Below are 24,715 nucleotides of genomic sequence, written 5' to 3' on the forward strand. Positions count from 1 at the left end.
AACCATTTACAGCTTCACAACAAAGCAGGACAAAACAAGGAATGAGAGTTTTAAGTCAAGATGTAACATGCCTGTTATTTCTAATGGAAACCAACGTCGGACTGTGCGTCACTGGTTTAACAAAGCAAAGTCGGTATTTCAGCTGACAGCTGAAGATAGAAAGGAAGTATGGGGAGTAGAGAGTGAGGGATGACGTGCATCAAATGACCGGCAGACTGGGAGTCGAGCCTGCGATCAGTGCAACAAGGACTGTGGCCCCTGTACATGGGGTGCCTGCTCTACCGACTGAGCTGAACCAGCGCCCCTTAATGTATGCTTTTTAATGATATTGTGATGAATCGGCCCAGACCTTGATTTGGTTCTAGGAGTTTTTGTTGGTTTATATTTGCTTGACATATAGAAAACATGTCTATTAATCAGCTGTGTTTATGATATTTCTCTCAGTTCAGTGTAAAGAAGTACAAATCTCTGCATTTTAAGACATCCAGGGTACAGTTCATGAATTACAACTTTAACATATAAAGAAGGATTTAAATTAATTATATATATGAACCTCATAATTGCAGGTTTTAGTCATTACATTAGCAGGCGATCACTGAAGCCACCGAGCTAAAAGGAGATGTGGTCAGACCTCCTGCTGATGTAGCTTCTTGATTTTTGTGAATCACCCAACTTCTCCATCCGTTTGAGCTCAGCGCAGCCACGAAGAGGAACACTCAGTACATACAGTATATCTGAGGTAAGTTATCTTTGGTTTTAAGTATTGGGGGAAGGGAAATATATTTAAACGATGCATCTGTTATCTCATATTCCTGGTTTCACCTCCTTCTAACAGCGCCCTGTTTTGCAGATGGCATTTGCAGAGGCTTATTGAAGCTGACAGCAGGATGCAGAGGCAGTGAGGTTTTCTCAGGTGAGCACAGTGTGTACGTCATCCGGCCACTAAATGCAGCATGGAAAAAGACTGGGCGGCACCGCAGTATACACAGTGGTACAATGAACACCTGCAACACGTGGACAGACAGTGTTAGTGACCTGCAGTCTGACCTGTTTGGCAGGCGCTGACCTTTGGAGGCGCTGAACCACAGAAAGGTGACAAGGATATAATGCACATCTCTGACAGATGAGACTGCACTGTTGACACACAGTTCTCTTTGGGGAAGAGAGAAGCTCAATATGTTAGTCATTGAAGTCACGTGCTCCAGAAAATACCCAAAGATCTACATGCATACTTCCTGCCATTGTCATAGGTGTCAGCCACTCACAGCAGGAATCACCGGATTCTTTTGGGCCTTTACAGGATCTATGTTTTACCTCTTAATATCTTGTAAAGGGTCATTACACCTGGCAATGTGTGGTCAAAGGGAGAGTGTTTATGTCATCATTGAATATCAATATTACTCCTCTGCTAATTTGTCACACTTCGGAAAAGCATTGTTTGTTTTTGTTCCGAGGCTTTTAGGAAATGTTGTAAACCTGATCACATCTCATATCCATTCATAGAGCAACAAGCTCCTTATCTTTTGCCAATAAATATGAAAACATTTTAAACTCCAAGTTTGGAAAATGGACATACCCTCATATGATTTGTAGTTGGAAGAAAATGCAAAAACACAACGTGGGGAGAACTGAGATTTTATAATGAAGACAGTTAACCAGTGACGTGCAATAACCCAGCCTGTAAATACAGTTGTATGATGTTTCATGTGGCTCTAGAGGGAGCTTTTCAAGGTTAGAAAAAATACCTCAATGATGTCATCAGGGTTATCTCATCTAAGAAACACGGCCCTGACTTTCATTGAAGGGTGCCTATCCATCTGCAGTGTACAGGATGGACTATTCCCAGCAATTTGAATGTCTTATGAATGTGTATGTGTGTGGTTAGCGCTGTTGCCTCACAGCTAGAAGGTTCCCCGTGCATGTTGGGTTATCTCCAGGTACTCCGGCTTCCTCCCACAGTCCAAAGAGATGCTCGTTTGGTTATTTGGTGACTCTAAAAGTGCCCGTAGGTGTGAGTGTAAGCATGAAAGGTTGTCTGTCTCTGTGTGTCAGCCCTGTGATTGACTGGCGATCAGTTTAGGGTGTACCCCGCCTCTCGCCCAATGACAGCTGGGATAGACTCCAGCCCCCCCGCGACCCTGAACAGGATAAGCAGTACAGATTATGGATGGATGGATGAGCGTGTATTACTTTTGTTTATTCGAAACTGCACAAAAATAGTTGTTAGTGTGATTTCTTTCCACACTTGTAAAATCCTGTCTCTGAGTGAGACAATTGTTTGTGCAGTGTGACATCTGATAAGCCTTTTAATTATTCTGTTTCTCTCACTTCACATCCTTTTATTATATTTCATTTTTTCAGAGGAACCTCAAACTTAACTGCAGTTTTCATCCTGTAAGGCTTAGACTACACATTTCAGACAGCATTCAAAACTTGGGGTGTGAGCATTAAAGAGGATAGTTTGGTCCAATGAAAGAGCAGCTGGGATGCTATTTTAGAAAGCTTGTAGTCAGAATTTCCCAGCCTCTGCTGCTTTGATTTGATGACAGTCCCTTTTTTAAATCAGTCTCTTGTGATACCCCAACTTTATCTAAACATGATGCTAAATCCCTTCACAGCTACTCTTAAGATCATGAAACTCGGTTTGATGGCCTGAATTAATGTGACTGCTGACTGCGGGGGGGCCTTAACATCTGCTGGAAGATTACAGGGTTAACGCTCCTCAGTGCAGCTACGCCCTTTTAAGCAGGCAGACCACACTGATGTCAGCTCTTTGGAGGAGGATGCCGAATATTTCTCAACAGGAAGAGAAGTCTGTTGCTTAATACTCAGATTTTGTCCATATGTCAAAGCTCGGGAGCAAATCAGTGTGCATCTGATCCTCATTTTGGTTGTGCTTCACAGGCTATGTCGCTTCTGTTGTGCAGCCTTTGCTGCGTCAAGGATTCCTCTCGGTATGCAATGTGACATGTGACGGCCGGCTTGAGGTGTCTCTAGCCCGGACAACCTGGAGAAAACACGGTGTAACATGCGAGCAGGCTGAGGTCGGCCTCCTCGCCCTACATAAACTCAAATAAGAGAATCATTCCCACGCAATGCGAGCCTCTCTGCAGAGTTGTCGTGTCCATTTGTTCTGCTCTACTTTGTATGTAGGTCGTCTGTAGTGGACCAGAGATGCAGCACAATGGCAGCTGAGGAAGATGGTATTTTTACTGTGTGATTATTGGCTTTATATAGGCCTAATTTACATACTACAGATACATGCTGAAGGCCTTTTAACACAGTATGCTAGTATCTATAAACCAATTCCCTGTATGACAACACAGTAAGGAGCTTACATACAGTATACAGTGTGCGAGCTAAATCCTTCAAAGCAAAGGCTGTATTGTGTATTTCCTGGCCTGTTTATTTACATTTAAATTATGGAGTAAAATTATTTCAATGGTCCATAACATAATTAATATCTTGAGGACTATTAAATGAGTAAATGCAGGTTGCAGGAGATCTAACTTTATTATATCTTCATAGTTGTGATATTATTGATTGATTTAATAATTGCCAGTATGTATCAGATAAATATACCAGCAAAAAACACACCTATAAAACCCAGTGTAAGTGATTTTGATCCACAGAACTTTCTGGAATCTATCATGTCCGGGTCACCTCTGGAGGGCAGTGTGATTATAATGAGGCTCTATGTGTTCATCCCTTCTGTTTCTTCCCCTCTGTCAAGGAAACCTCCCCAAAGTGAAGCAGAGGTAGGATCGTAGGATGTCGTGACACTCGGTGATCTGTGCTAAAAGCTCTGGGATGTTTTCACTGCTAACTGCAGACAGGGAACACTCCGTAGTTTGCCTCTATTATGACACCCAGTGGTAAGTGTTGGACCTGAACGTGGAGATTTAAAGTGCAGTGGATACTCAGTATGAGAGTTTTCAGACGACAATGTGAGACTCAAAGCCTCGTCACAATATGGGCTTTAAATTGGAACTTCATATTTACATTGACTCGCATTTATTAGGCAGAAGTTTTTGTCCATATGGTTTTTTTTTGGTTTAATTTGTATGTCTGTTTTGTGTCTTGCTTTGCCAATCAATGTTGAAAATACATCCTGTAGAGCCGTGGTTCTCAACTGGTGGGTAGGGATACAGAAGTGGATCGCAGCTCTGTTTTCAGTGGCTCGCGGATGTGTGCTTGAAAAAAAAAAAGTTGTGCGAAAAAGTCTATATTGCGCTTTTATTTTGAAGGACATGGGTTTCCTATGACGTGCATTCAGTATTAGTGTAGTTTATTCACACTCCATGTACCCACAAAATTTGATAATCCCAGCTACAGTTACATTCTTGAAACTTGATGAGCTCTACAGTAGTTACTTTTATTTTGCACTTTTTAAAATGTCTGTTCAAAACCGGCTCGAACAAATCGAAGAAGGAATATTTTCGTTGCAATGCTACCTGCTGGTCATTTTGGTTGACTATTTTACTGTTGTGTTTTGTGATGCTGACATACTGCTCCATTTTTCATCAAATAAATTTAAGTTGTTGACAATTTTCAGAAATTTGGGTCACACTTTGTCATTAAGAAGGGGCTGGTGGGTCCTGAGGCTAGACCAATTTCTGTCTCTGTGTTACAAAACATGGAGCAGGTACCCAGCAAGTAACAAAGTTTGGAAAGACATAAGATTTGTCTTTTGTTAGTATTGTAACAATAAAGTAAAACAATATTCTGAGCTTCACCTGGGTGTGAATTTCTTGGTCATTGTTTGTAGGCAGGTAAGCTGTTTATATGCTAACGCAAAGACACATTTCTATACCTTGTCTCCACTGCAATCTGGTCAATAAGAATTACAACAATACACAATGATAAGTCTTTGTGTGTTTACCATCTATAGCTGTTGATATTGAGTTTACATCACAGTGGTTATCCCACAATGTTATATTTGAGCTTTAGACGTGTTCAGCTCGGTCTCAGTCAGAAGCAGACTCTGTCCTGTGCGTTCACTTTAAAAGATTGACCGAATAATGTTGGTGTCCCGGTTTCCCTAATGATGAGTAATAATCAATGAGGATATCCAGAGCAAACATAACCCCCTGGGACTGACTGCAATCCACCGGGACAGTTTTTTTTTATATATATATATTTTGAATTCAGAGAGTTAAGTTGGCTGTTTTTATGCTCCGAACACATCAAGAAACAGATGAAAGTATCTGCATGCTGTGAAACAAATCCACAGAATCCCTGTTGAACCAGCAGTCACATGTCTCAGCCTGAAACAGAAGAAGAGGGAAAACAAAATCATCTGAAAGTAAGTTTATTTTCTTTGATGTGATGATGGATTATCATCTACTGTCCCAGTGGATGTTGTACGCTGACTCCCCCGACATGAGAAACTGCATGTTTGTAATGGATGTGTTGTGTGTTTTAGGCGAGCCATGGCCGCTGATCTCGACGTGGTGAACCTGTTCATCATTGCGGGGGGAACGCTGGCTATTCCCATCCTGGCCTTTGTGGCTTCCTTCCTTCTCTGGCCCTCAGCCCTCATTAAAGTGTATTACTGGTGAGATAACTGTGTTGCCCTGCATCTCACTTTATATGTTTAATACCTGATGATCCTTCTAGAGGACCAGAGATGAGAGAAATAAAACCACATGTATTTTATATGCGAATAAGTACTCAAGAGAAAACATGCTTCTATCAAAACTCACTAAGTTCGTACTATATTAACCTTTTCTATTTATATAAAGTACATGTTTTTTCTTTATATTTTCTGTATGCACTTTTCTAGTCTTTTATTTAAGCTAAATGACTGAAAAATAGAGAACATTCTTTAGGTTCTATTTAATATTTTATCCATTATTCCCACAAATATCAGCCTGTGTTTGGATTTGAATAATGTTTTGCATCACAAGCCGTATTCAGACAACACTAACATTTCCATACGTACATTAAAATCACTTTAATTATCCCTCATGTCCTAACTGGACCACAAAGAGGAGCTCCATCTGAGGGAATTTGATACCAATAAACTTTGGAGGAACTTAATTTGACTAACAGAGACTCTTTAATCCTCATTACCTGCAGCTGTACTTGCAAATGTAGTTTTGCTGTCCCTACAGACTTATAAAATATTAAATGGACTGCTCTTATGTAGCGCATTTCTAGTCTTCAACCACTCAAGGTGCTTTACATTATATATCAGCATTCACCCTTTCATACACTCATACAGTCATATCCCTTCACACACAGTTTCTGTGGGAGCAACTTGGGGTTCAATGTCTTGCCCAAGGATGCTTCGACATTTAGACAGAAGTAGCCGTGGATCGAACCGTCAACCTGTTTCTGTTCGAAGACGACCCGCTCTACCCCTGAGCCACATTCACTCCATATTATGTTAAAACTACTTTAAGAGGGGATCTGTTTACAGCCAGTATGGACTGAAAGACATGTCTCTGTTCTATTAAAGTACGCCTCTCCTTCAGCTAATGTGTCTCTTTATGGACTTATACTTTAGTCAATTTGTCTCAAGTAAAAACCCTTTAATGCTACTGAGCAGTAAGGAGGAGAATGTAAAGAAAATGCCACTGTGGGCAAATTTGGATCGGTGCCCGTTATAACTTGGCCCAGTTTTGAATTCCTGTGCCGTCATGTCTTTCCGCCTGAGCTCAGACTCTCTGCTCCTCTTCAGGTACTGGAGGAGGACTCTGGGACTGCAGGTGCGCTACGCAGACTGCGGTGGCTATCGCTTCTGTTACTCCTACAGAGGGAAGCCCGGGATGAGACCTTCCATCTTAATGCTGCACGGCTTCTCTGCCCACAAAGACACATGGCTCACTGTTGTCAAGGTCAGGGGATGTGCAACACTCAACAGCTGTTAGCTTTTATTAATGATGCAAAACACGGACATCTTCTGAAACTAATAAAGCCCATTCATAAGTTGCTTGACATGTAGAAGCACATAAAGGCCATAGAAATTCTAATCTTTAAAACTAACACTTTATAACAAACGTGAATCATAAATGAGAACTTTTTGTGTAAGTTCTAATATCACTAACTTTATTTCATTGAAATATTATAAACTGGAGACTATGTACCTGAACTTTTGTGTTATGGATTTCCCCTTTTTGACATTTCCAGATCATTTCAATATTTAAAGAAACTTTTTGCTCAAATTAAATTGGTAATCTTTTTAAAAGTATAAATTGTAATAAGTTTTAAAAAACAAGTTGCAAAAGAGAGATGCATGAAATTAGGAAAATATAACGATAAAAATTGGACATCATGGGAGAAGAATAGGCTACCAATTAGGTCTCTGAAAAGTCACATTTCAACATAAATATCCCAATAAGGTGACTGTGCTTTCTCTCTTCTGCTCTAGTATCTACCAAAACACCTGCACATTGTGTGTGTGGACATGCCCGGCCATGAGGGAACAACACGCACCAACACAGACGATTACTCCATTCAGGGGCAGGTCAGAAGGATCCATCAGGTACACTGAAGACAGAGGCATGAAATTCTGTATATACCTATTTCTATTTGGTGCCTAAATCATTTCACTGAAGAAATCTGTTTGTCCCTCATTCTCCTAGTTTGTGGAAACCATCCGCTTGAACAGGAAACCTTTCCACCTGGTTGGGACCTCCATGGGTGGGAATGTAGCAGGAGTTTACGCAGCCTGCTATCCCCCCGAGATCTTTAGCATGACTCTCATTTGTCCAGACGGTCAGTCACGATATATATGTGTGTGTGTATGCAACATCATCAATGAATATTTGATTGTCAAAAGAAACCAGTAGGTACTTTACTCACTTGAAAGCAGCTCTCTTATGTCTTCTGTGGCTCTGGACTGAGCTGTTCATAATATCAGAAAGTAACCCTGATGATGTCATAATGATGTAATCTGGGTTATCCTGACTTGAGTTTTGGGGCAGAAATGGAAGAGAAGGGCCTCTCTTCCCATTTGCTCACAGACCTCAGGGAGTTTTACTTTCCTCTGTTTACAAGGGAGGGTGGGTCTAATAAAATTGGCTATTGAGTTGCATTTTGGGAAATGTGGGTTTCAACATTTTATGAAACTTTTATAAAAAAAATTCTCTCTTAGTTGTTTATGTGTGCATCATCCTTTCTAATGAGTAAACACTTCTTTTATCCTGCAGGTATAAGACACCCATGTGAGACCAAATTTGACAATCATCTGCAGGACTTGGAGCACAGCAATTACACATTAAACATCCCGCTGATCCCAACCACACCGGAGGAGATGGAGGACATGTTCAGACTTTGTTCTCACGTTCGATTTAAAATCCCTCAGCAGGTCAGGTCCACACTTGATAATGAACGCACCAGGGATTTCACTCTCAGTGCGCTCACAGCAGCTGACAAACATAGATGTAGTTACTCAATAATAATCACCTCACTACCAGGTTTTAACATGTGTTTTCATTCTTTAGATTCTTCAAGGTTTGGTAGATGTTCGGCAGCCTCACAACACATTTTACCAAGAAGGTTGGTTTGAACATTTTAAGGATTTTCCATGAAAACATACATTATAGTCCATGTGACCGACTTTCCATTAATTTTGCTTCTTTTGTATTAGTATTTATGGAGACTGTTGCTGAGAAATCAAGATATGCCTTACAAGAGCACTTACATCTCATCACTACACCTTTACAAGTGATATGGGGCAAAAAAGATCAGGTAATATACAATGTTTCACAATGACAGAGCCCATACAAATACAGAATATCCTGTTGCAGTGTACAAACCTGTGACCTGAAGGTGGTGATTCGTGTTTCTTTCCCCAGCTGATCAGATCTGCATAGGAGCCTGCAGGCACATGCAGTATTTGCAGTATTTAGATGATAATTGTCTCGTATTTGCCCATTTTGCAAGGTGGTGGATGTTTCTGGAGCTACAGTCATTGCAGAGGTGCTTCCTGGATGCAGAGTGGACCTGCTGGAGAACTGTGGGCACTCTGTGGTGATGGAGAGGCCTTGTCGTACAGCCAAACTCATCCTGGAGTTTATCATCTTGCAGCAAGATGCCAGGGGCGGGACAAAAAAAATTTCCTGAGCCTTTTTAGATGATTTCTTCCCATTGTAATGCTTCACATGTTCCTTGAACATGACATGCATATGCATACAGATGTCCAAGCTTCAAACATTAAAACAGTTCTCAACCATTTCTTATTAGGTAGTATAACACTTCGCATTTAACTTGTAATGTACACTATGTCATGATAATAAAACTCCCATGCATTTATCTTTATGTAACGGTGTTCAGATGTGTGAATGTGTTCATGCAGAGGTGCCTGTAGTTGCAGCAGGACCTCCTCCCCTCCTTCACCCTGCTTGTGTGCGCAGTTTTGCTGCAGCTTGAAGCCGAGCACAGCTGCCCGGTGTGACCAGCTGCAAACATCAGTGACTCTGTGGCTGCATAAACGCTAACCGCAAGACGCTGAGTTTGGACAAAAAACTCAAAAATAAGTAAGAAAGCGAACTGGTAAGGCTTTATTAGAACGTCTATCTTATTTCCAGGTAGTCTAATTCATGTTCCGACGTTAACCGTAGTAGTAACGTCAGCTAACGTCAACGGCTCGTGCACTGCTAGCTACGTTAGCTAGCTAGCTAGCACTTAGCTAGCAGGCTATATTTCCAGTGTCATAATCTCATTGTATTTAACGCTAATACCCCATGCATCCTGACTGGATTAACTACTCAGTAACACAGTCTTTAAAAGTGCACTGTGTGACTTGAGGTGCTTGCTTGGAAGCCTTATATTTATAGTAGACAAAGTGAGATGCAGTGAGGTTGAAGGCTACTTTTTAATAGTAGCTAGCCTAAAAAACAAAACAAAAAATAGCTGGCTTTTCTTGCACTTTATTAATTAACGCTGGATGGTTCACTTGCACTGTTGCTTAGTAACTTGGTATGTTAACTTTCTTAGGAATTAATGATCCTTTTGTAGCTCCAGGTTTCATTTTCTGCTCCCGACCACTGTCTCATATGCGTGTCTTCTAATATAGCTCTATGTTCATTCCTGATTTTGGAAAAGTAGTTTACAAAACGATTTAATTTAGTAGCTTTTTTGCAGATATCTAATATGGCAATATCTTCCAACCCTTTTTGGCGATTTCGATACCGATATATAAGCCACACATTATTTTCCCCACCTCATTGCAGAGAACATAAAGTCTCCCCTGTAGTGGAATTGATATCATGTCTACTCTTATTGTAGATTCCTGGCAGATGCAGGAATAACGTAATACAGTGCTTTTTAAAATGTACACATTCACTGGGCAATATAAGAAAACTACTTAAACTTAACTCCGCTAAATGGACCTTGCAATGGGTTTTGTTTAGTAAAAAGCAAATGCTTCTTTACATGTATTACTATTCTAGCTTTGCAAGCTCACTAACTAGCACTGCATGTAGAGATGAATAACCAACAAGAGCTTCAATACAGTATGTTCTTTAAATCCACAAAGTGAGCATCGCCTTCTAAGTAAATAGGCACCCAGGTAGATCATCATGTTATCAAAGATACAGGCACACACACACTCAGGGACCACATGATTTGACTAAGTCTACATGATGATGTCCCATAAGTTGTGCATAATGTTTTAACAGCTCATGTTAATGTGACTGTTTTTCACAGGTGAAATTTCAAGTAAGCCAAAACCGTATCTGTTCCCTCTCTATATTGGTTCTGACCAAGTGGATATTGTTCTACAAATGGATAATGGAGACTGGGGCCATAGGGTAAGAGATGGATAGACGTCAGACTGGAATAACAGCAATTTCAGATGTCTGTTTCTGATGCTAAATCCACTCTGTTGCCAGTTTAGTTCTACCATCTATCTAGTAAAACTAAAGCTACAGTCTCACAGTAGTTAAATGCCACCTCCATGAAGATCGTGATGTTAAGTGTTTTACGTTAAAACAGTTTTAGAGACACATTGATTCAACTTTTTGGTAATTTTGGAGGATGTAGTTTGTGGCTCTGTTGAACTGTATGTGCACTGAGAAGTGTTATTGTTATTCATTGTATCCTGATTGGTATAAATGGGTGCAAAACTGCATGGATTTATTGTAGTGCTGGTATTTTAGAGTTTCCTTTTAGCTCTGTGTCCCTACTCTACATATTATCACCAATAACTGCAGGATGCAAATGCTAACTTATTTTAATTGCACCAAGATATGTTGTACTTATCTTCTTCCCTGCTCCCTTTACTCCCTAGATGACTACTCCTGTTACCTTAAACGTGGGAGGCTCCCTCTACACCACCAGTTTATCCACCCTGCAGCGCTATCCCGACTCCATGCTGGGTGCCATGTTCCGGGGAGATTTCCCCACAACACGGGACTCCAAGGGGAATTATTTCATCGATCGTGATGGAACGCTTTTCCGGTACATCCTGAACTTCCTGCGGACATCTGAGCTCACCCTCCCTGTGGACTTCACAGAGACAGACCTCCTAAGGAAGGAGGCCGATTTCTACCAGATTGAACCTCTGATCCAGTGCCTTCATGACCCCAAGCCCCTGTACCCTCCTGACATCTTCGAGCAGGTTGTGGAGCTCTCTAGCACTCGGAAACTGTCAAAATACTCCAACCCAGTCGCTGTCATCATCACGCAGCTAACCATAACCACAAAGGTTCACGGCCTGCTGGAAGGTATCTCCAACAATTTCACTAAGTGGAACAAACACATGATGGACACCAGAGACTGCCAGGTGTCGTTCACCTTCGGACCATGTGACTATCATCAAGAGGTGTCCCTAAGGGTTCACCTTATGGACTACATAATGAAACAAGGCTTCACCATCCGCAACACGCGCGTGCATCACATGAGTGAGCGTGCAAACGAGAACACGGTGGAGCATCACTGGACTTTCTGTAGACCAGCTCACAAAGTTGAGGACTGAGTTACAGCACAGTCGTTGTGGATGTTTGATTTGTCTTCATATTACACAAATCATGATTAAAAACAAAAGTAAATTAACCCCTGTTTCAGTGATGTATTAGATTTTTCCACCTTACTCTGACCAAAGTGATACAGAGCCCAAGACTCAACGTCCAGACAAAAAGCATAAAAATAATGAATAATTGACATTTATTTATTCACCTGTTCGAGTGCAAGAGCGTTATCTGAGTCTAACGCTCCTGTCTGTGCTACCACTACATGTCTGACAAGGTTTACAAAACAAAAACAACATTCCCTCTGAAACAGAAAGACCATATAGCAAGGATTGTATCCATTAAGGGGACACTATATTATGACCAAACGCTAAAAATGTGGGTACATTTTTATAGGAATGACTTAATATGGTTCAGACACCTACATCTGTTTATTCCAATGTCGGTAATAAAGTGATTGTAAACAGGTGGCTATGATTTGAGACTCACTGTGTACTTATGGTATCAAATCTACACCTTAAAAATGCATTCATGTAATTTTAGATCAGAATTTTAGTAAAAAGGGGACAAAAAAAGTTTGCACATCATACAGAAGCTGTCTCTGTCATGTTTTAGACGAGAGAGAGGCTCAACAAAGAACTTATGAGCTGTCCCAAGTTGTCAGAAGTGTACCTTTTTTAATACTAGTAAAGTATGATTATCTTTAGACCAGTTTCTTTCTGATAATTTTCAGTAGCTTTAAAATTAGTCTCTTAGCTCTCTATTATCTCCTAATTGTGGTACTATTTCTTAAGACCCTAGTCGTTGTTGCATGTGTCTGAGTGTCCAGTCTTTGTATATGTATTTGCTGTGTGCGCTTTGCAGTATTGTGTCATACTGTTCATATCAACAGTGATGTGTTTAGTCATCCCAGCTAAAATAAACTCATTTGTGTATTTGTCACTCATTAATTTTGCTTCACCGTTTAACCTTTCAGCTTAACGTTGGTATTTTGCATGACAGCTCCTACTGATTTTAACTAATCAAAAATCCATCTGCTCACATGCTCCTTGCAAGCATGTGCGACCACGTTCACCACAATTTTAAGAGCTAGGGTTAGAGTTGAGGTTGTACAACAATGGTGGAGAGTTGAAGGCCTTACACATACCATGTCTGTTGGACTTCCTGTTTTCTCTCATTTCCTGTTGAAAAGCAGAAATTAAGATGGCAGCTTATGATGCGTTCAATAACATTTTCCCTGGTCTCAGAGTAAATTCTATGCTAAAAATAAAAAGGAATTACTAATTGCATTTTTCATCGGGTGAAAGTAAGTGGGGCACTGATAAGTAATTGTAAGAAATTTGTACCCATGTTTGACGACATTGTCACATAAACTTATTTTCTTATGTATGTCAGTGCAACCCTGTGGCGTCGTTTGATTTCCATCCGGTGACCTACTTTGTAGATAACTTATTGAATCCCAATAGAAAAGGCAAAAAAATAAAAATAGAAACACGCTGAAACCTCCATAAATATATCAATGTAACATCCACATCAGGCAAAAAGTTCCAAAAAGGTTTACATTTTAGCCTGGGAAAAGTTGCTATTAAAGTCAGCTGTGAAGAGTATGTGCACAGGATACACTGTAGTCCATGTTTGTTTTTAAAGTGTGCAGCTTTAGTCTGAGTAAGAGTTTGAAACCAACATATGGAGTCAGTGAGAGTAAACCTGGTTGTTAGGCCTGGGTTCCTGTCCTATCCCTCATAATGGTTAGTGACATTTCTATCTCCATCTGTTTAAAGAAATTTACATATCTGCATGCTAAACAAATGTTCTGCTCCAAACAGAAGCTTTGTGTGTAATGATGTTTTGCTGCCACATGGAAGCCAAGAGAGGGGGAATTCTGCAATAAGAATATGTCATCTGAATATGTATGTATTTTATGTCAGTGGGTCTAAATTCAATCAATATATTGATTTAACCTTGTATCAATACTCATTAATAGGCAAACATTTTGTGTTAAAAATAATACTGACACCATACTCATGAACTACTGAACCCGAAGTCAACAGAGGTGACTTTGGCCAATTATGTTCTACATTGCAATAAGTGATAGTAGTGATAGATAGTTGATAGTAAAATATTTTAATATCAATATTGAACCATTGGTCTGTTATTAAAAAATACAGGTAAAGTATAACATGCCACTTTGAGGATAAAGCCAAACACATTGATATAGATGTTATATTTACGTCTTTAGACACCCGGATGTTACATGTCTTCCTGGGTGCGTTCGTTTCAATATCCAGCGTAGAGCTGTCAGAAGGTCCTCTTTAAATTCTAGACACATCTGCTCCTTTGCTCTCCGCCAAGTCTCAAAACAAGTGCACCCTTTTACGTCCGTTGCTCTCGTAACGTCTGTAAAGGACATGTAAAGGTGCATGCTGCTTGTGCTACACTTGAAACTGTGGAGATTGTCCACGACAGTTTATCGAGACACGACACGTGTGTTTGAAAGCCGTAATGTTTCATAGAAGTAAAAATTTAAGCTATTTTCTGAGCCTGGTTCCGGGTAAAACACGTCTTGGGGCGTACAGGTTCTTACCCATCTTCTTCTGCATTGGAGGCGTCATGGAGTGGATCATGATCAACGTGAGGATAGGAAGGGAGACTTTTTGTGAGTGTAACATGACAAATTTGTTTTCAATAGTAAAGCCATGGGTTTACTTGGTATTAGCTGACAACTTTAGCATGAAGGGTATATGTGTTAGCATGTTAGCTCTTTAGCCTTCGTATGTAAGTTATCCGGTAATGGCAGAGAAAAAGTTAGGTATTGCCCACAACATGCGAAGTGACGGCAGTGTCTTGTCTAGCTTGCAATTAAATATAGTAAATTAAAACTTGGTTATATGTTTCAAGATGAATGAGATGTAAAAAAATTGCCATGTTGCAACAATGTGTTTACCCCAGTCGGCGTACTTCCAAGACTGTACTGTATACAGATTTAGTATTTATTTATTTATTAAATGTTTATTTGTATAGGGACAAGTATGAAGCAAGTAAACTCATACTACACACTACAGCATTATAGCCTTGGCTAATTTGCAATGCCCGTCCCAGTACGCAATATCTTGTTGACCATCCAACTATGTCCTGAAACTTTCCTATTCTGCAGCCTTTCTTCTCTCCTACCATAAAAAAAGATGGAAAACTGCAATTTCTAAGACATTGAGACGGGACAAACTGATGCAGGACACTGTATTTACAACTTGCATCACAGAAAAAATACCACCATTAATTTTTACTCAGTACCTCAGTATGCCTTCAGTTATGATATTTTGGTGATTTCCATACCACATAAACTACAGGAGTGTTATTGTCTCAAACAAACAAGGCATCAGAAGCTGTTCATATCATTAAACCCTGATGCAGACTTTTGAATTAGGAAAACATACTGTACATCATTATTATATCACAACATAAATCTGCGGTAATGTAAAGATGTATATCACCAGAAATGTTGCTGACAAATCTTTTTATGTCATTTATCAATTGATTGACCATTTATTGAACCTAGCATAGGTGGAGCCGACTACCTTTTAGGTTATCATTTAAGGCTTCAAAGGTACCAGTAAAAAATTGCAGTCAAATACATTTTCAAAATTATTTCCCACTGAGATTTGGTGGGGTAGCAGTGCTAAGTAGCAAGAAAAGTACTCAAGTCAAATTTAAGGAAGAAATGTAGGGCTTAAGTACCATGCTTAAGTTGCATATCACATTGTGGATGTTGCATTAACATGAGTGTAACTACACCTGAAGAGATCAGCTAGTCCGCTGGATCGTTCCAAGAACCCTCATGTGTTTTTACTCTCACTGAACTAAAATCTCCTTATTCCAGATGTGCCCCAGTGTGCTTTTCCAGGAGAAATGAGAGGAATCAAAAAACCTCTTGTGTTAAAAAAAGAAAAAAAACCTGCCCTGCATAGTTTGTCCCAGTAATCTGAGGCCATTTAGGGATACAAAAATATTTTCCTCTAAAGAGAGCTGACTCTAACTCCTAGTTTTATTCCTCGTCTTCAAGTTTCCATGACACATAGCTGTTGTCGTCTCGGGCTGTTTACTTTACCCAGTTTAAAAAAATCTTAGAATCCTTGTTTACAAACAACATTTGACACAAGCACAAGTGTTTCAGATTAACTGCTGTAGACCTTTTTTTCACGGCGCATATTTCAATATTTTTATAGCAAGAAAAGCACAGGTGAAACAAATATAGTCGATGGCTCAGTTCTATTAAGTGTCCATTACACCTTGTCACTGAACCAGCACCCTTGAACTCTCTCACCTAAAGGGAATACACTCATTATTTGTAGCACGTACGTTTTTCCTGCTAGGACGAGCCAAATCATCTCCTGTGGAAAAAGGTCAGCTGTGCACGCTGGCTTTCTGTCATGGCTTAATGGGGCAACTAGGTAGAAGAGGGTGATCGTTAATGTTATTAGTAACACCTGTGTGCTCCACCATGTGTTCCTGTCGTTACTCACTGCACCTTTAACTGCATCGATGCTGTGCAGAGGTCTCATTTTATTCTGTTATTGTCTTTCCAGATGATGTGTACCGAAGGAAACAGTCAGAGCGGGAGTACCAGCAGAAGATTGCAGATGGTTTGGTAGTGCTTAATGAGCCTGCAGCAAAGTGAATGGTGGTCGAGCCTAATGTGGACTTCACATGTGTTATCCAAGGACACATTCTTGGACTCTTACTGCCTTTGTTTCCAACCAACTGGAATGGACTTAATAGCAACAACAAATTGCATCACAGTCATGCATTTTATCAAGAGTGAATTCACTTAGAACATGCAGGTTTTATTGTTAATATCATCTTCAGTTTAAGAAACATTAGCATTGAAGATACTTAACATCAGTCTATGTTGATGTGTTATGTTCATAACATTTCATAGCACCTGCCAAAGAAAAACAGCCATTTGGAACATGATAGAATATACAAAATGAGTCCCTGTACTTGAAGACAACTTGGATATTATACAGATGTGTTATTACTGGCTGAAAGTATTTGATATGAAAACAACCAGAAAAAACACACATCACTTCTTTCCCCTCTGTTTTAAATCTTGCTGTTCTGTAATAACATCATTGTTTTCCTATTCTGAAAACACTGTTAAGAGGTAATATTCTGTATGAAAGATGTGGGTATATAAAATGTAACTTAATTGTATTTAACAAATGGCATCTGCATCCTTCATTTTACGCAGAACCCCTCTCCCTGACAAAAGCATACTCTTTTATTTCAGTTGTACCAGCCGATAGGGAGAGACTGCAGACAGATGAAGCTCTCGGGGTGACCCGACACCATGAGGGGGTTCCCGTCTAGTCTCACCTCGTACATGTTGGTCCGGATGTAGTGACTGTTGTTTCCTTGGCAGAATGTCTCATCTGTTATTGTTGAGATCTTGTTGTTCTGCAGAACATACACACAGATCAATCCAAGGACACAAAGTAGGCCCGTCAGGTACCTACAACTGGCTGTGCACATGGAGAAAAGCCTAATTGCTTCTGCAAAGCTTGATTAATTTGATTGCGGTGAATTACAGAGGAACTTACATGCAGGTGCACAACATGAAGAGACTCTGGAAGTTGGGGCACTGCTGTCAGTTCATTGTCTCCCAGGTAAAGATATGCCAGCTTTGTGAGTTTCTGCATCAACAAAAGACAACCATTTTTGACAAGGCCTCATGCTGTATGAAACATGTAAACACATGCAAACCTGCAAATTTCATGCAACATTTTAACATTTGTGAGCTCGCCAACTTACTTTAAAAGCAGTTGCCTTCACTCCCTGGGTTTTTAGCTTGTTTAAATTAGCGTTGAACGACACTAGCTTGGTGGGCAGCACGGGAAGTCTGGCCAGTCTGTTCTCTGTAAGAGTGAGCTCCTCAAGATTGGAAAGTTTGGAAAAAGCTCCATCTTCTATCTCAGCGATGAGATTTCCACTCAGGTCAATTCTTCTTAATGTGGCTGAAGAAAAAGAAAAGGAAGTGAGCTTGAAAGATAATATTAATCCTAATGTTTCCTTATTACTACATTGAGTTTGTTACCCATATCTGCAAAGTCTCCATTGCGGATTCTGGTGATTTTGTTGAAACGTGCATAGAGATACGCTGTTTCCTTTGGCAGCGCTGGGACGCTTGACATTTCAGGGGACACCTCCTCACAGTAAACCGATCCACTCAGGCAAACACACAGGAGACATGTCGGCAGGTCTGCAAAGGTCACAACATCGTTACATCACCTTTGTTCATACAGAAAAGGCGTTTTGTCTCTGGGAAGAGTTAACTAACAGATCTCTCTCAGCTTCTAATGCACCACAGTTTAGATGAGGACACTTGATCGGCCTCATTCTTACATAATATTGGCTTTAGCTACATTCACAAAAATGTGGAAGAATGCCTCAGTAAGTGTTGCATAATCGACTTTTAAACACTTTCTGTTTCAACAAACCTTACCCTCGGCTGCTGGAGCTGCATCTTGGTCATTATTAGAGTCTGGCAAGTTTACAATGTCCTTCTGTAACAAAAAAAAAGACATCTTAATAACTAAACTTCCCCCTCTGACTCAAGACTATCAAGCATTTCTTTCACCCGCCCATTTACTCCATGTATAAACCCCCAAAAATATTTACCTGAGGTTTCCTTGCTTCCATGTATTCATATTTTGCTGCAGAAGACAGAATCCATGGGAGCATAACAGATGTGAAAATGAATGTCCTTAGGTGCATCATTGTGTCTCAGTTGCTGGTGAGAGAAGAGAGTGCTGCCTGCCGGGATGATATCTGAGGTACATGTGAGCAGAAAAATTTTCCATCCAGTTTTTACAAAGCTGCCAGTATACTGCTGAGTAAGACAAGAGAGCAAAATTTAACTCAATACATGCTGTGTTTGTGTTGTTCTCAGTGACCAGAATGATTTTAAAGCTGTATTTTTAGTAAGAATGTTGATGGTGAGTACAACATAATATGCACAACATGACGATTAGATTATTAGTTATAGACAAACATAATAGACGCTGCTTTTAAAGTTTACTTTTAGTGACACAGGAATGTTGTTATTGGAAAAAGAGACTAGTTCTGGATTCCAGTAATTGATGCTGGAAAAAAAACTAATTTGAAAAAGGAATGCAAAGCAAGCACCAAACCAGAGAAAATACTAGTTTTTTAATACGTCCTGATTCCAACTTGATACTTAATTCAAATACAAATCTAAAAAGCAGTTAAACTTCTATGTCTCTTTAGGAGAGCTTTTTTCTTTCATTAGAAGTGACTATGAACGTTGACATTTTAAGGGTTGTGGTGTGGTGTGGATTGATGATTTCTGGAAGGCTTTACTTTGAAAATGTGCTGCTGTATTTCCTTTCTGAATTAGGATGATTTTGACATTCATGCATATAGACAGTAACCATCTGTTTTCAACAGTAACTCAGTTTTCCACTGGACGCAGCTTTATTTAAAAAAAAAAAATCTTAATTGAATAAACAGGCACTGCTCTTAAAGCTATATCTTAGTAGTCCAAATGCTGCATCTGTAAAACATACATGCTTCCTCTCTGCATACAGTCAATTATAGCCATTAACTGTTAATAGTTAGAAAATTGTCGGCTTGTACAAAAACAACCTCATTGTCACTTTTGTTATACTTTTTGCTGAATTCATGCAAAGATTAAATATTGAGCCTGCCGGTAAAAAGCCTTGCCTTGCTCACTTTACTGCGACCAGATCTATTAACAGTAACCATAAGCTGGGGTACAAGCTTCAAGCTCCTGCATTGAGAAAAATCTGATCCACTTAAGTGTCCTTGAGCAAATGGTGCATGCAGCTCTAAGGTAAAAGCATAAATGCTGAAAATTTCCTGTCTTTTTTATTGTCTGAAAAATGATTATTTTTCTTAGTAACTAAAACTCCAAAACCAAAGTCACAATGCTGGAAAACAATAAGCTGCTACTTTAAAATACATCTTCGCTAAGATTAAGCCTGAATAAAAATAATCAGCTTTATTCCGAGCTATTGTAAAAAAAAAAAAAAAAAAAAAAAAGTGGTGGTATCGTCCTTTTAAATCCCTTCAGATTACAAAAATGCGACGCAAAACGCGTGTTTTGAAAAAACTATATTTAAGGTTTGGCTATGATAATTATCTTATTTAGCGCATTGAGCAGTGGTTGCATTACGTAAGGCAGATGTGTGGTGAAAAAAAAGGGGAAACAGAAGTGCCAGTGTAGCGGAAGTGGTACTGCCCTGAACGATACGCTGAGCGAGACGGAGGACGGAGGCTGAATCGTCCAGAGAGTGAAAAAAGCAGGATTAAACGCCGCCAATATTGTAAGTTTAATGGCCCCAACGTTATCAATAGCGCACAATAATGCTTTATTGTTGTCTGTAGCTCGACATTTGAATGGCTGTTTTATCGTATCCGGTTGAATCCTGTTGAGAAGCCATAATGCTAACCTACAAGACAATCTAGGTTTGTGAAAGGATAGCCCGTTACCTCGCACACTAGCATTAGCTGCAAGCTAACCGACGGATTCCATGACACTTTGTTCTGACAGGCTCGTCAGCCTGGGCGGGCCGTGATACAGCTGTTAAAAATGAATTAAACGCGAAAGTAACTAACATGGAGTACAATATTTTGATTTGTGATGATTATAAAGAAGCCAAATGTTGATTGCCAACACCCTAACCGTGTCTTTTAAGCGACACTCGGTCGTTGCTTTCGCTGGCCTAGCTGGATAGCGGACCGTTAGATAGCGGTAACAATATTACATGGTTGCTAGCTCATTGCGAGCCGCTCCAGTCGCTTTGCAATATCTTGAATACGTCAGATTAGCTGTAGTATCTGCTTAAATGTGATCCAGTAAATCGCCAACGTAAATCAGAGCCAAACAATTTATAGATCATATCGCTTATCGAACCGCATTCACCAAGCTAACGTTCAGTTAGCCAAATGTATGTTCGCGCTAGCGTTGCTAGCAACATCAGGGGAGGGCATTACAGCCTGACCCGGGAAGGCTTCGGTTGATGTAGCAAGTGTCCGTTGTAACAACGTTAAACGGGCAATTAGAACACATGCGCATATGTAATCATACATCTTAACAGTTCGTAAGGAAGATTACATTATTTTCAAACAAAATTTGTTTAAACACTCAAAAGACCAGCCGCGATTGGTTAGCGCTATCGACTAGCTAGCAGCTAACATTAGCTAGTGATGTGTATGGCTGACCCACTTGCCAAGGGGCCCAGTTTGCAATGCTTATCCTCGCTTTCCATTGAACCCAATGGTTTCCTTACCTGATAGTCCTGGTTTGTTAAAGTGAAACAAAATAACTTCAGAACACATAGTGATATCCAGTTAATGGACGGTTATTAAATATTTCCTTGTTTTTCTACTAAAGTAGACAACACTTCCTCTAATTCTGTATCTTCTTCTCCTCAGACTAGAAAATGGATAAGAGCGACCTGGTACAGAAGGCCAAGCTTGCTGAGCAGGCTGAGCGCTATGACGACATGGCCACAGCCATGAAGGCGGTGACAGAGCAAGGTTCGGAGCTGTCAAATGAGGAGCGCAACCTTCTCTCTGTTGCCTACAAGAACGTGGTAGGAGCACGTCGCTCATCCTGGCGCGTCATCTCCAGCATTGAGACAAAGACTGAGGGCAATGACAAAAAACAGCAGATGGCACGTGAATACCGGGTCAAGATTGAATCTGAGCTGCAGGAAATCTGCAAAGATGTTCTTGTAAGGATTTCTAATCTTTCTGATGTTTTAAACAATCCTGGTTCACACACTTGTGAAGATGGTAATTTGGTTTTATTCAACCTGATTATCCAACAAGCCTCTTCTTTTCTTTTCAGGGACTGCTGGACAACTATCTCATTAACAACGCAACTGCTGAAAGCAAGGTGTTCTATCTGAAAATGAAAGGCGACTATTATAGATACCTGTCCGAGGTTGCATCTGGAGATGATAAGAAGGGTAAGTGAGGGCATTATTTACACCTGTGTTGTGACGGTTGGTTAATTTTTCGTTTCATGGCCCTCAAATGTATTTATTTGGTTGAATTATGTGCAAACACATTTTCCATTTCAATCATATGCTGAAAATACAGTATCGTTCTTGTTTGCTTGTTCAACTACCCCGGAGTGGCCAAAAATATAACTTAGTACTGCTTTAACATGTATTGGGATGTAATAAGGTGGTCAAATTATTTTTCTGTTTTGATTATCTTTTTCCGCCCAAAGAAACCGTGGACAACTCCCAGGATGCGTACCAGCAAGCTTTTGACATTAGCAAGGACGAGATGCAGCCAACACACCCTATCCGGCTTGGCCTGGCCCTCAACTTCTCAGTCTTCTACTATGAAATCCAAAACAACCCAGACAAGGCATGCTGCCTGGCTAAAACGGTATGATCTGATCCCTTAACACTTTTTGGAACCTTTTAAATAGGTTTGTCTCAATATTTAAGACGATTATCATGGCAATTAGCCAAAAGCCTTGCATTTTAGCGCTTGTGTACTTTCAAATTTAAATTAGTTGAATCTTTTGTATTTCAGGCATTTGATGAAGCCATCGCTGAACTTGACACTTTGAACGAGGATTCATACAAAGACAGCACCCTGATCATGCAACTACTAAGGGACAACCTGACTGTGAGTTTAGACCAAAGGCTCTTTTGCCTCTCATTCATGATGTTTTTATTTACAGCAAATCGTAACTTTTTTTCTTCTTCTCCTTTTCCAGCTGTGGACATCAGAAAACCAGGCAGATGAGGGAGAGACTGGAGACGGGGAAAACTAATGGAATTGCACTGTTAATCCACCTACACTCTTATCTTAAACACAGACAGCTTATATACATCCCCCTCCACTCCATCAGCTCCTCCCACTTCTGTATGACAAGCAGCCTGAATTGCTCCTGACCAACTAGTTTACCCCTCTCAGTTCACTGTGAGGTGACAGGGTGATTTTCAGTTAGCAGATTCAGTCACTTTGTGGAAACATGTTGTATTGATTAGTGAGTCCATGTTGCTGTTGTTTTTGTCGGCTTTGTTTGCTTGTGTGTGTGTCTGTTTGTAGTGAGAAAGAAAGTGTGAAAGGATGTGAAAAATTGTGTGTATGGTCTGGGGGGGAGGGGTGTTGTGAATTCTAATCGTCCTTCCAAATCCCTTTGTCCCAGCTAGTTTGTTGTGCATTTTTCATCCCTTTTTTCTTTTTTTTGTTACTTTATTTGTGATTCCCTTATGATATTTACAGGTTTTATTGTATGGTAATTAAACTGGCAGTTGATTTCCACCACACACTGTGATGTTAGGCGTTCCATTTGCTTCACAACCCCAGAACAGTTTTTTTTTGTGTGTTTGAATTTCCAGACACACGTACAATCCTGTATTCGACTAACTGCAATTCTGCTGTGTGCTCATACAGAACGGAGGCAGGCTGTATTGTGACACTGACATCTTGGTGTAATGCTCCTTGATCATGTTCACAAATTTCACAGTTTCAAACGTTTTTCGGGACCCCTTAAATTGTCATTTTAGATTTGTCCAGACATTCCACATTATTAGGCTTTTGAAAGGCAGTGCTCCTTTTTTTTGTTTTTATGATCTAAATATGGATTGTCATTGTAGTTTTACTCACTGTTCAGGTGCTGCTTGATCTCAGTACAATGGAAAATGTGTGTGCGTAAATGTGGTTCCATGTATTTTGCAGGATTGACTATCATCTGTATGTAAAACCTAAAGTAACCTTTTATTGATGTTAATTGAAAATGTCTTACCACACTGTATCAACCCTGCTTGCAAATTATTCCTCTTAAAGCGGTTGTTTTCTCCAAAAAAAAAACAAAAAAAATTTCTGTGCCTGGTTTTCTCTCGCAGCCTCGTTTTCATTAAGGGGCTGGATCTGCTTGTTTGAACGAGTTTGACCAGACAAATTAAATATGCTAAATCTCAGTTTTAGCCAGGTGCATTTCTCTGCTGTTAAACATAGCTGGTGAGAACGATCGCCTCAAAAATCAGGTCTATTTTGAAGGCGCAATTTGGAGATTTTGGAAAGAAGCTCAGTGTCACAATACCATGTATCACCACTACATTCCACATATTGTAGTTGAAGACACCATTCCACATTATAGCTGACAGTCTGTTTACTCTGACAATGCTCCGATGAATTGAAATAATCTTCTGTTGAAAAAAAAAAATCATGTCAGTTTATTATTATGCTTGATGAAAATGCAGTTAGTGAATGTGGAACGAAGCCTGTCTGTATATCAGGTATCTACTTGCTTTGTTTTTACTGACAAGTCTTATGGCTAAAATTTGCTTCTGTAACAGTCTATTACCCAGTGCACACACGTGGTTGTGAAAATTTTAGAATAGCTCTAAAAAGCAATGATGAAAATGGAGATAAAACAATGGTTGGTGTAATTCTAGCTTTGTGTTTATGTATCTTAAAACCATACTAGTTTCACTATACATGTAAGAAATAGGAAAGTGTCAAAGACCATTCAGTGAAATAAAGTTTCGTTTAAGATAACAGGCAAATTACGTCTTCATTTTTGTTTACTGGAAATATTTTCTGAATATGGTTTAGTCGTGGCAAGAACTTTAAATTCTTTCAGAAACAGTCGCTGAGATATGGTGACAAATTGTAGGTGGGTATTGTTTTCCACCAGAGGGCGAAAAACGTAGATATTACCCCTCGATACGCGAGGACTAGTTGTCAATGCGGAGTGTCACATTAGCTAAATCTCTGCCCTCGCA

The 24,715-nt window shown here is 39.9% G+C and overlaps 5 protein-coding genes across 7 annotated transcripts; 4 read left to right on the forward strand and 1 right to left on the reverse strand.

The window, feature by feature from the left end:
* The first annotated feature begins 5,426 nt into the window (after positions 1-5,426).
* On the forward strand, positions 5,427-9,072 carry abhd6b (abhydrolase domain containing 6, acylglycerol lipase b). The gene is made up of 8 exons (XM_069660699.1): positions 5,427-5,557; positions 6,686-6,842; positions 7,376-7,489; positions 7,590-7,722; positions 8,157-8,314; positions 8,451-8,505; positions 8,597-8,697; positions 8,893-9,072. The coding sequence occupies exons 1-8, from the start codon at positions 5,433-5,435 to the stop codon at positions 9,070-9,072; spliced, it is 1,023 nt and encodes a 340-aa protein (XP_069516800.1). The 5' UTR covers positions 5,427-5,432.
* A 327-nt stretch (positions 9,073-9,399) lies between these two features.
* kctd6b (potassium channel tetramerization domain containing 6b) lies at positions 9,400-12,853 on the forward strand. Of its 3 annotated transcripts, none has more exons than XM_069660446.1 (3): positions 9,400-9,485; positions 10,657-10,760; positions 11,240-12,853. In XM_069660446.1, the coding sequence occupies exons 2-3, from the start codon at positions 10,734-10,736 to the stop codon at positions 11,924-11,926; spliced, it is 714 nt and encodes a 237-aa protein (XP_069516547.1). In that variant the 5' UTR covers positions 9,400-9,485; positions 10,657-10,733; the 3' UTR covers positions 11,927-12,853. The 3 variants fall into 3 exon arrangements, with proteins under 3 accessions (XP_069516547.1, XP_069516546.1, XP_069516548.1); XM_069660445.1 differs by having other exon boundaries at positions 9,402-9,501; XM_069660447.1 differs by lacking the exon at positions 10,657-10,760 and having other exon boundaries at positions 9,405-9,485.
* Positions 12,854-14,311: 1,458 nt separating this feature from the next.
* Positions 14,312-17,114, forward strand: LOC138589690 (ubiquinol-cytochrome c reductase complex assembly factor 5). Its single transcript, XM_069660094.1, has 2 exons — positions 14,312-14,574; positions 16,502-17,114. The coding sequence occupies exons 1-2, from the start codon at positions 14,421-14,423 to the stop codon at positions 16,591-16,593; spliced, it is 246 nt and encodes an 81-aa protein (XP_069516195.1). The 5' UTR covers positions 14,312-14,420; the 3' UTR covers positions 16,594-17,114.
* ognb (osteoglycin, paralog b) lies at positions 16,739-18,786 on the reverse strand. The gene is made up of 6 exons (XM_069660092.1): positions 18,594-18,786; positions 18,418-18,478; positions 18,010-18,174; positions 17,727-17,929; positions 17,516-17,608; positions 16,739-17,372 (listed from the first exon to the last, which is right to left on the reverse strand). Exons 1-6 carry the CDS (start codon positions 18,690-18,692, stop codon positions 17,202-17,204), a joined length of 792 nt encoding a protein of 263 aa, XP_069516193.1. The 5' UTR covers positions 18,693-18,786; the 3' UTR covers positions 16,739-17,201.
* Positions 18,787-20,125: 1,339 nt separating this feature from the next.
* Positions 20,126-24,488, forward strand: LOC138590309 (14-3-3 protein beta/alpha-1-like). The gene is made up of 6 exons (XM_069660920.1): positions 20,126-20,281; positions 21,393-21,694; positions 21,811-21,931; positions 22,198-22,361; positions 22,512-22,607; positions 22,699-24,488. Exons 2-6 carry the CDS (start codon positions 21,401-21,403, stop codon positions 22,753-22,755), a joined length of 732 nt encoding a protein of 243 aa, XP_069517021.1. The 5' UTR covers positions 20,126-20,281; positions 21,393-21,400; the 3' UTR covers positions 22,756-24,488.
* Positions 24,489-24,715: the final 227 nt, after the last annotated feature.

Source organism: Semicossyphus pulcher, unplaced genomic scaffold, assembly GCF_022749685.1.
Source record: "Semicossyphus pulcher isolate SPU_LCO1_2020_fin unplaced genomic scaffold, fSemPul1.0.p SCAF_13, whole genome shotgun sequence".
In the NCBI taxonomy this organism is placed as follows: Eukaryota; Metazoa; Chordata; class Actinopteri; order Labriformes; family Labridae; genus Semicossyphus; species Semicossyphus pulcher.

Bases quoted from the DNA above. Each gene is read 5' to 3' on its own strand.
- LOC138589690 (XM_069660094.1), top strand. From the start codon at position 14,421: ATGTTTCATAGAAGTAAAAATTTAAGCTATTTTCTGAGCCTGGTTCCG. The intron at 14,575-16,501 runs GTGAGTGTAACA...TTGTCTTTCCAG, and splicing joins GATAGGAAGGGAGACTTTTT to ATGATGTGTACCGAAGGAAA.
- kctd6b (XM_069660446.1), top strand. From the start codon at position 10,734: ATGGATAATGGAGACTGGGGCCATAGG. The intron at 10,761-11,239 runs GTAAGAGATGGA...TTTACTCCCTAG, and splicing joins ATGGAGACTGGGGCCATAGG to ATGACTACTCCTGTTACCTT.
- LOC138590309 (XM_069660920.1), top strand. From the start codon at position 21,401: ATGGATAAGAGCGACCTGGTACAGAAGGCCAAGCTTGCTGAGCAGGCT. The intron at 21,695-21,810 runs GTAAGGATTTCT...TTTTCTTTTCAG, and splicing joins AAATCTGCAAAGATGTTCTT to GGACTGCTGGACAACTATCT. The intron at 21,932-22,197 runs GTAAGTGAGGGC...TTCCGCCCAAAG, and splicing joins ATCTGGAGATGATAAGAAGG to AAACCGTGGACAACTCCCAG.
- ognb (XM_069660092.1), bottom strand. From the start codon at position 18,692: ATGATGCACCTAAGGACATTCATTTTCACATCTGTTATGCTCCCATGG. The intron at 18,479-18,593 runs GTAAATATTTTT...TTTTTGTTACAG, and splicing joins TGGAAGCAAGGAAACCTCAG to AAGGACATTGTAAACTTGCC. The intron at 18,175-18,417 runs GTAAGGTTTGTT...TGACCTTTGCAG, and splicing joins TGCAGCTCCAGCAGCCGAGG to ACCTGCCGACATGTCTCCTG.
- abhd6b (XM_069660699.1), top strand. From the start codon at position 5,433: ATGGCCGCTGATCTCGACGTGGTGAACCTGTTCATCATTGCGGGGGGA. The intron at 5,558-6,685 runs GTGAGATAACTG...GCTCCTCTTCAG, and splicing joins CTCATTAAAGTGTATTACTG to GTACTGGAGGAGGACTCTGG. The intron at 6,843-7,375 runs GTCAGGGGATGT...CTTCTGCTCTAG, and splicing joins CATGGCTCACTGTTGTCAAG to TATCTACCAAAACACCTGCA.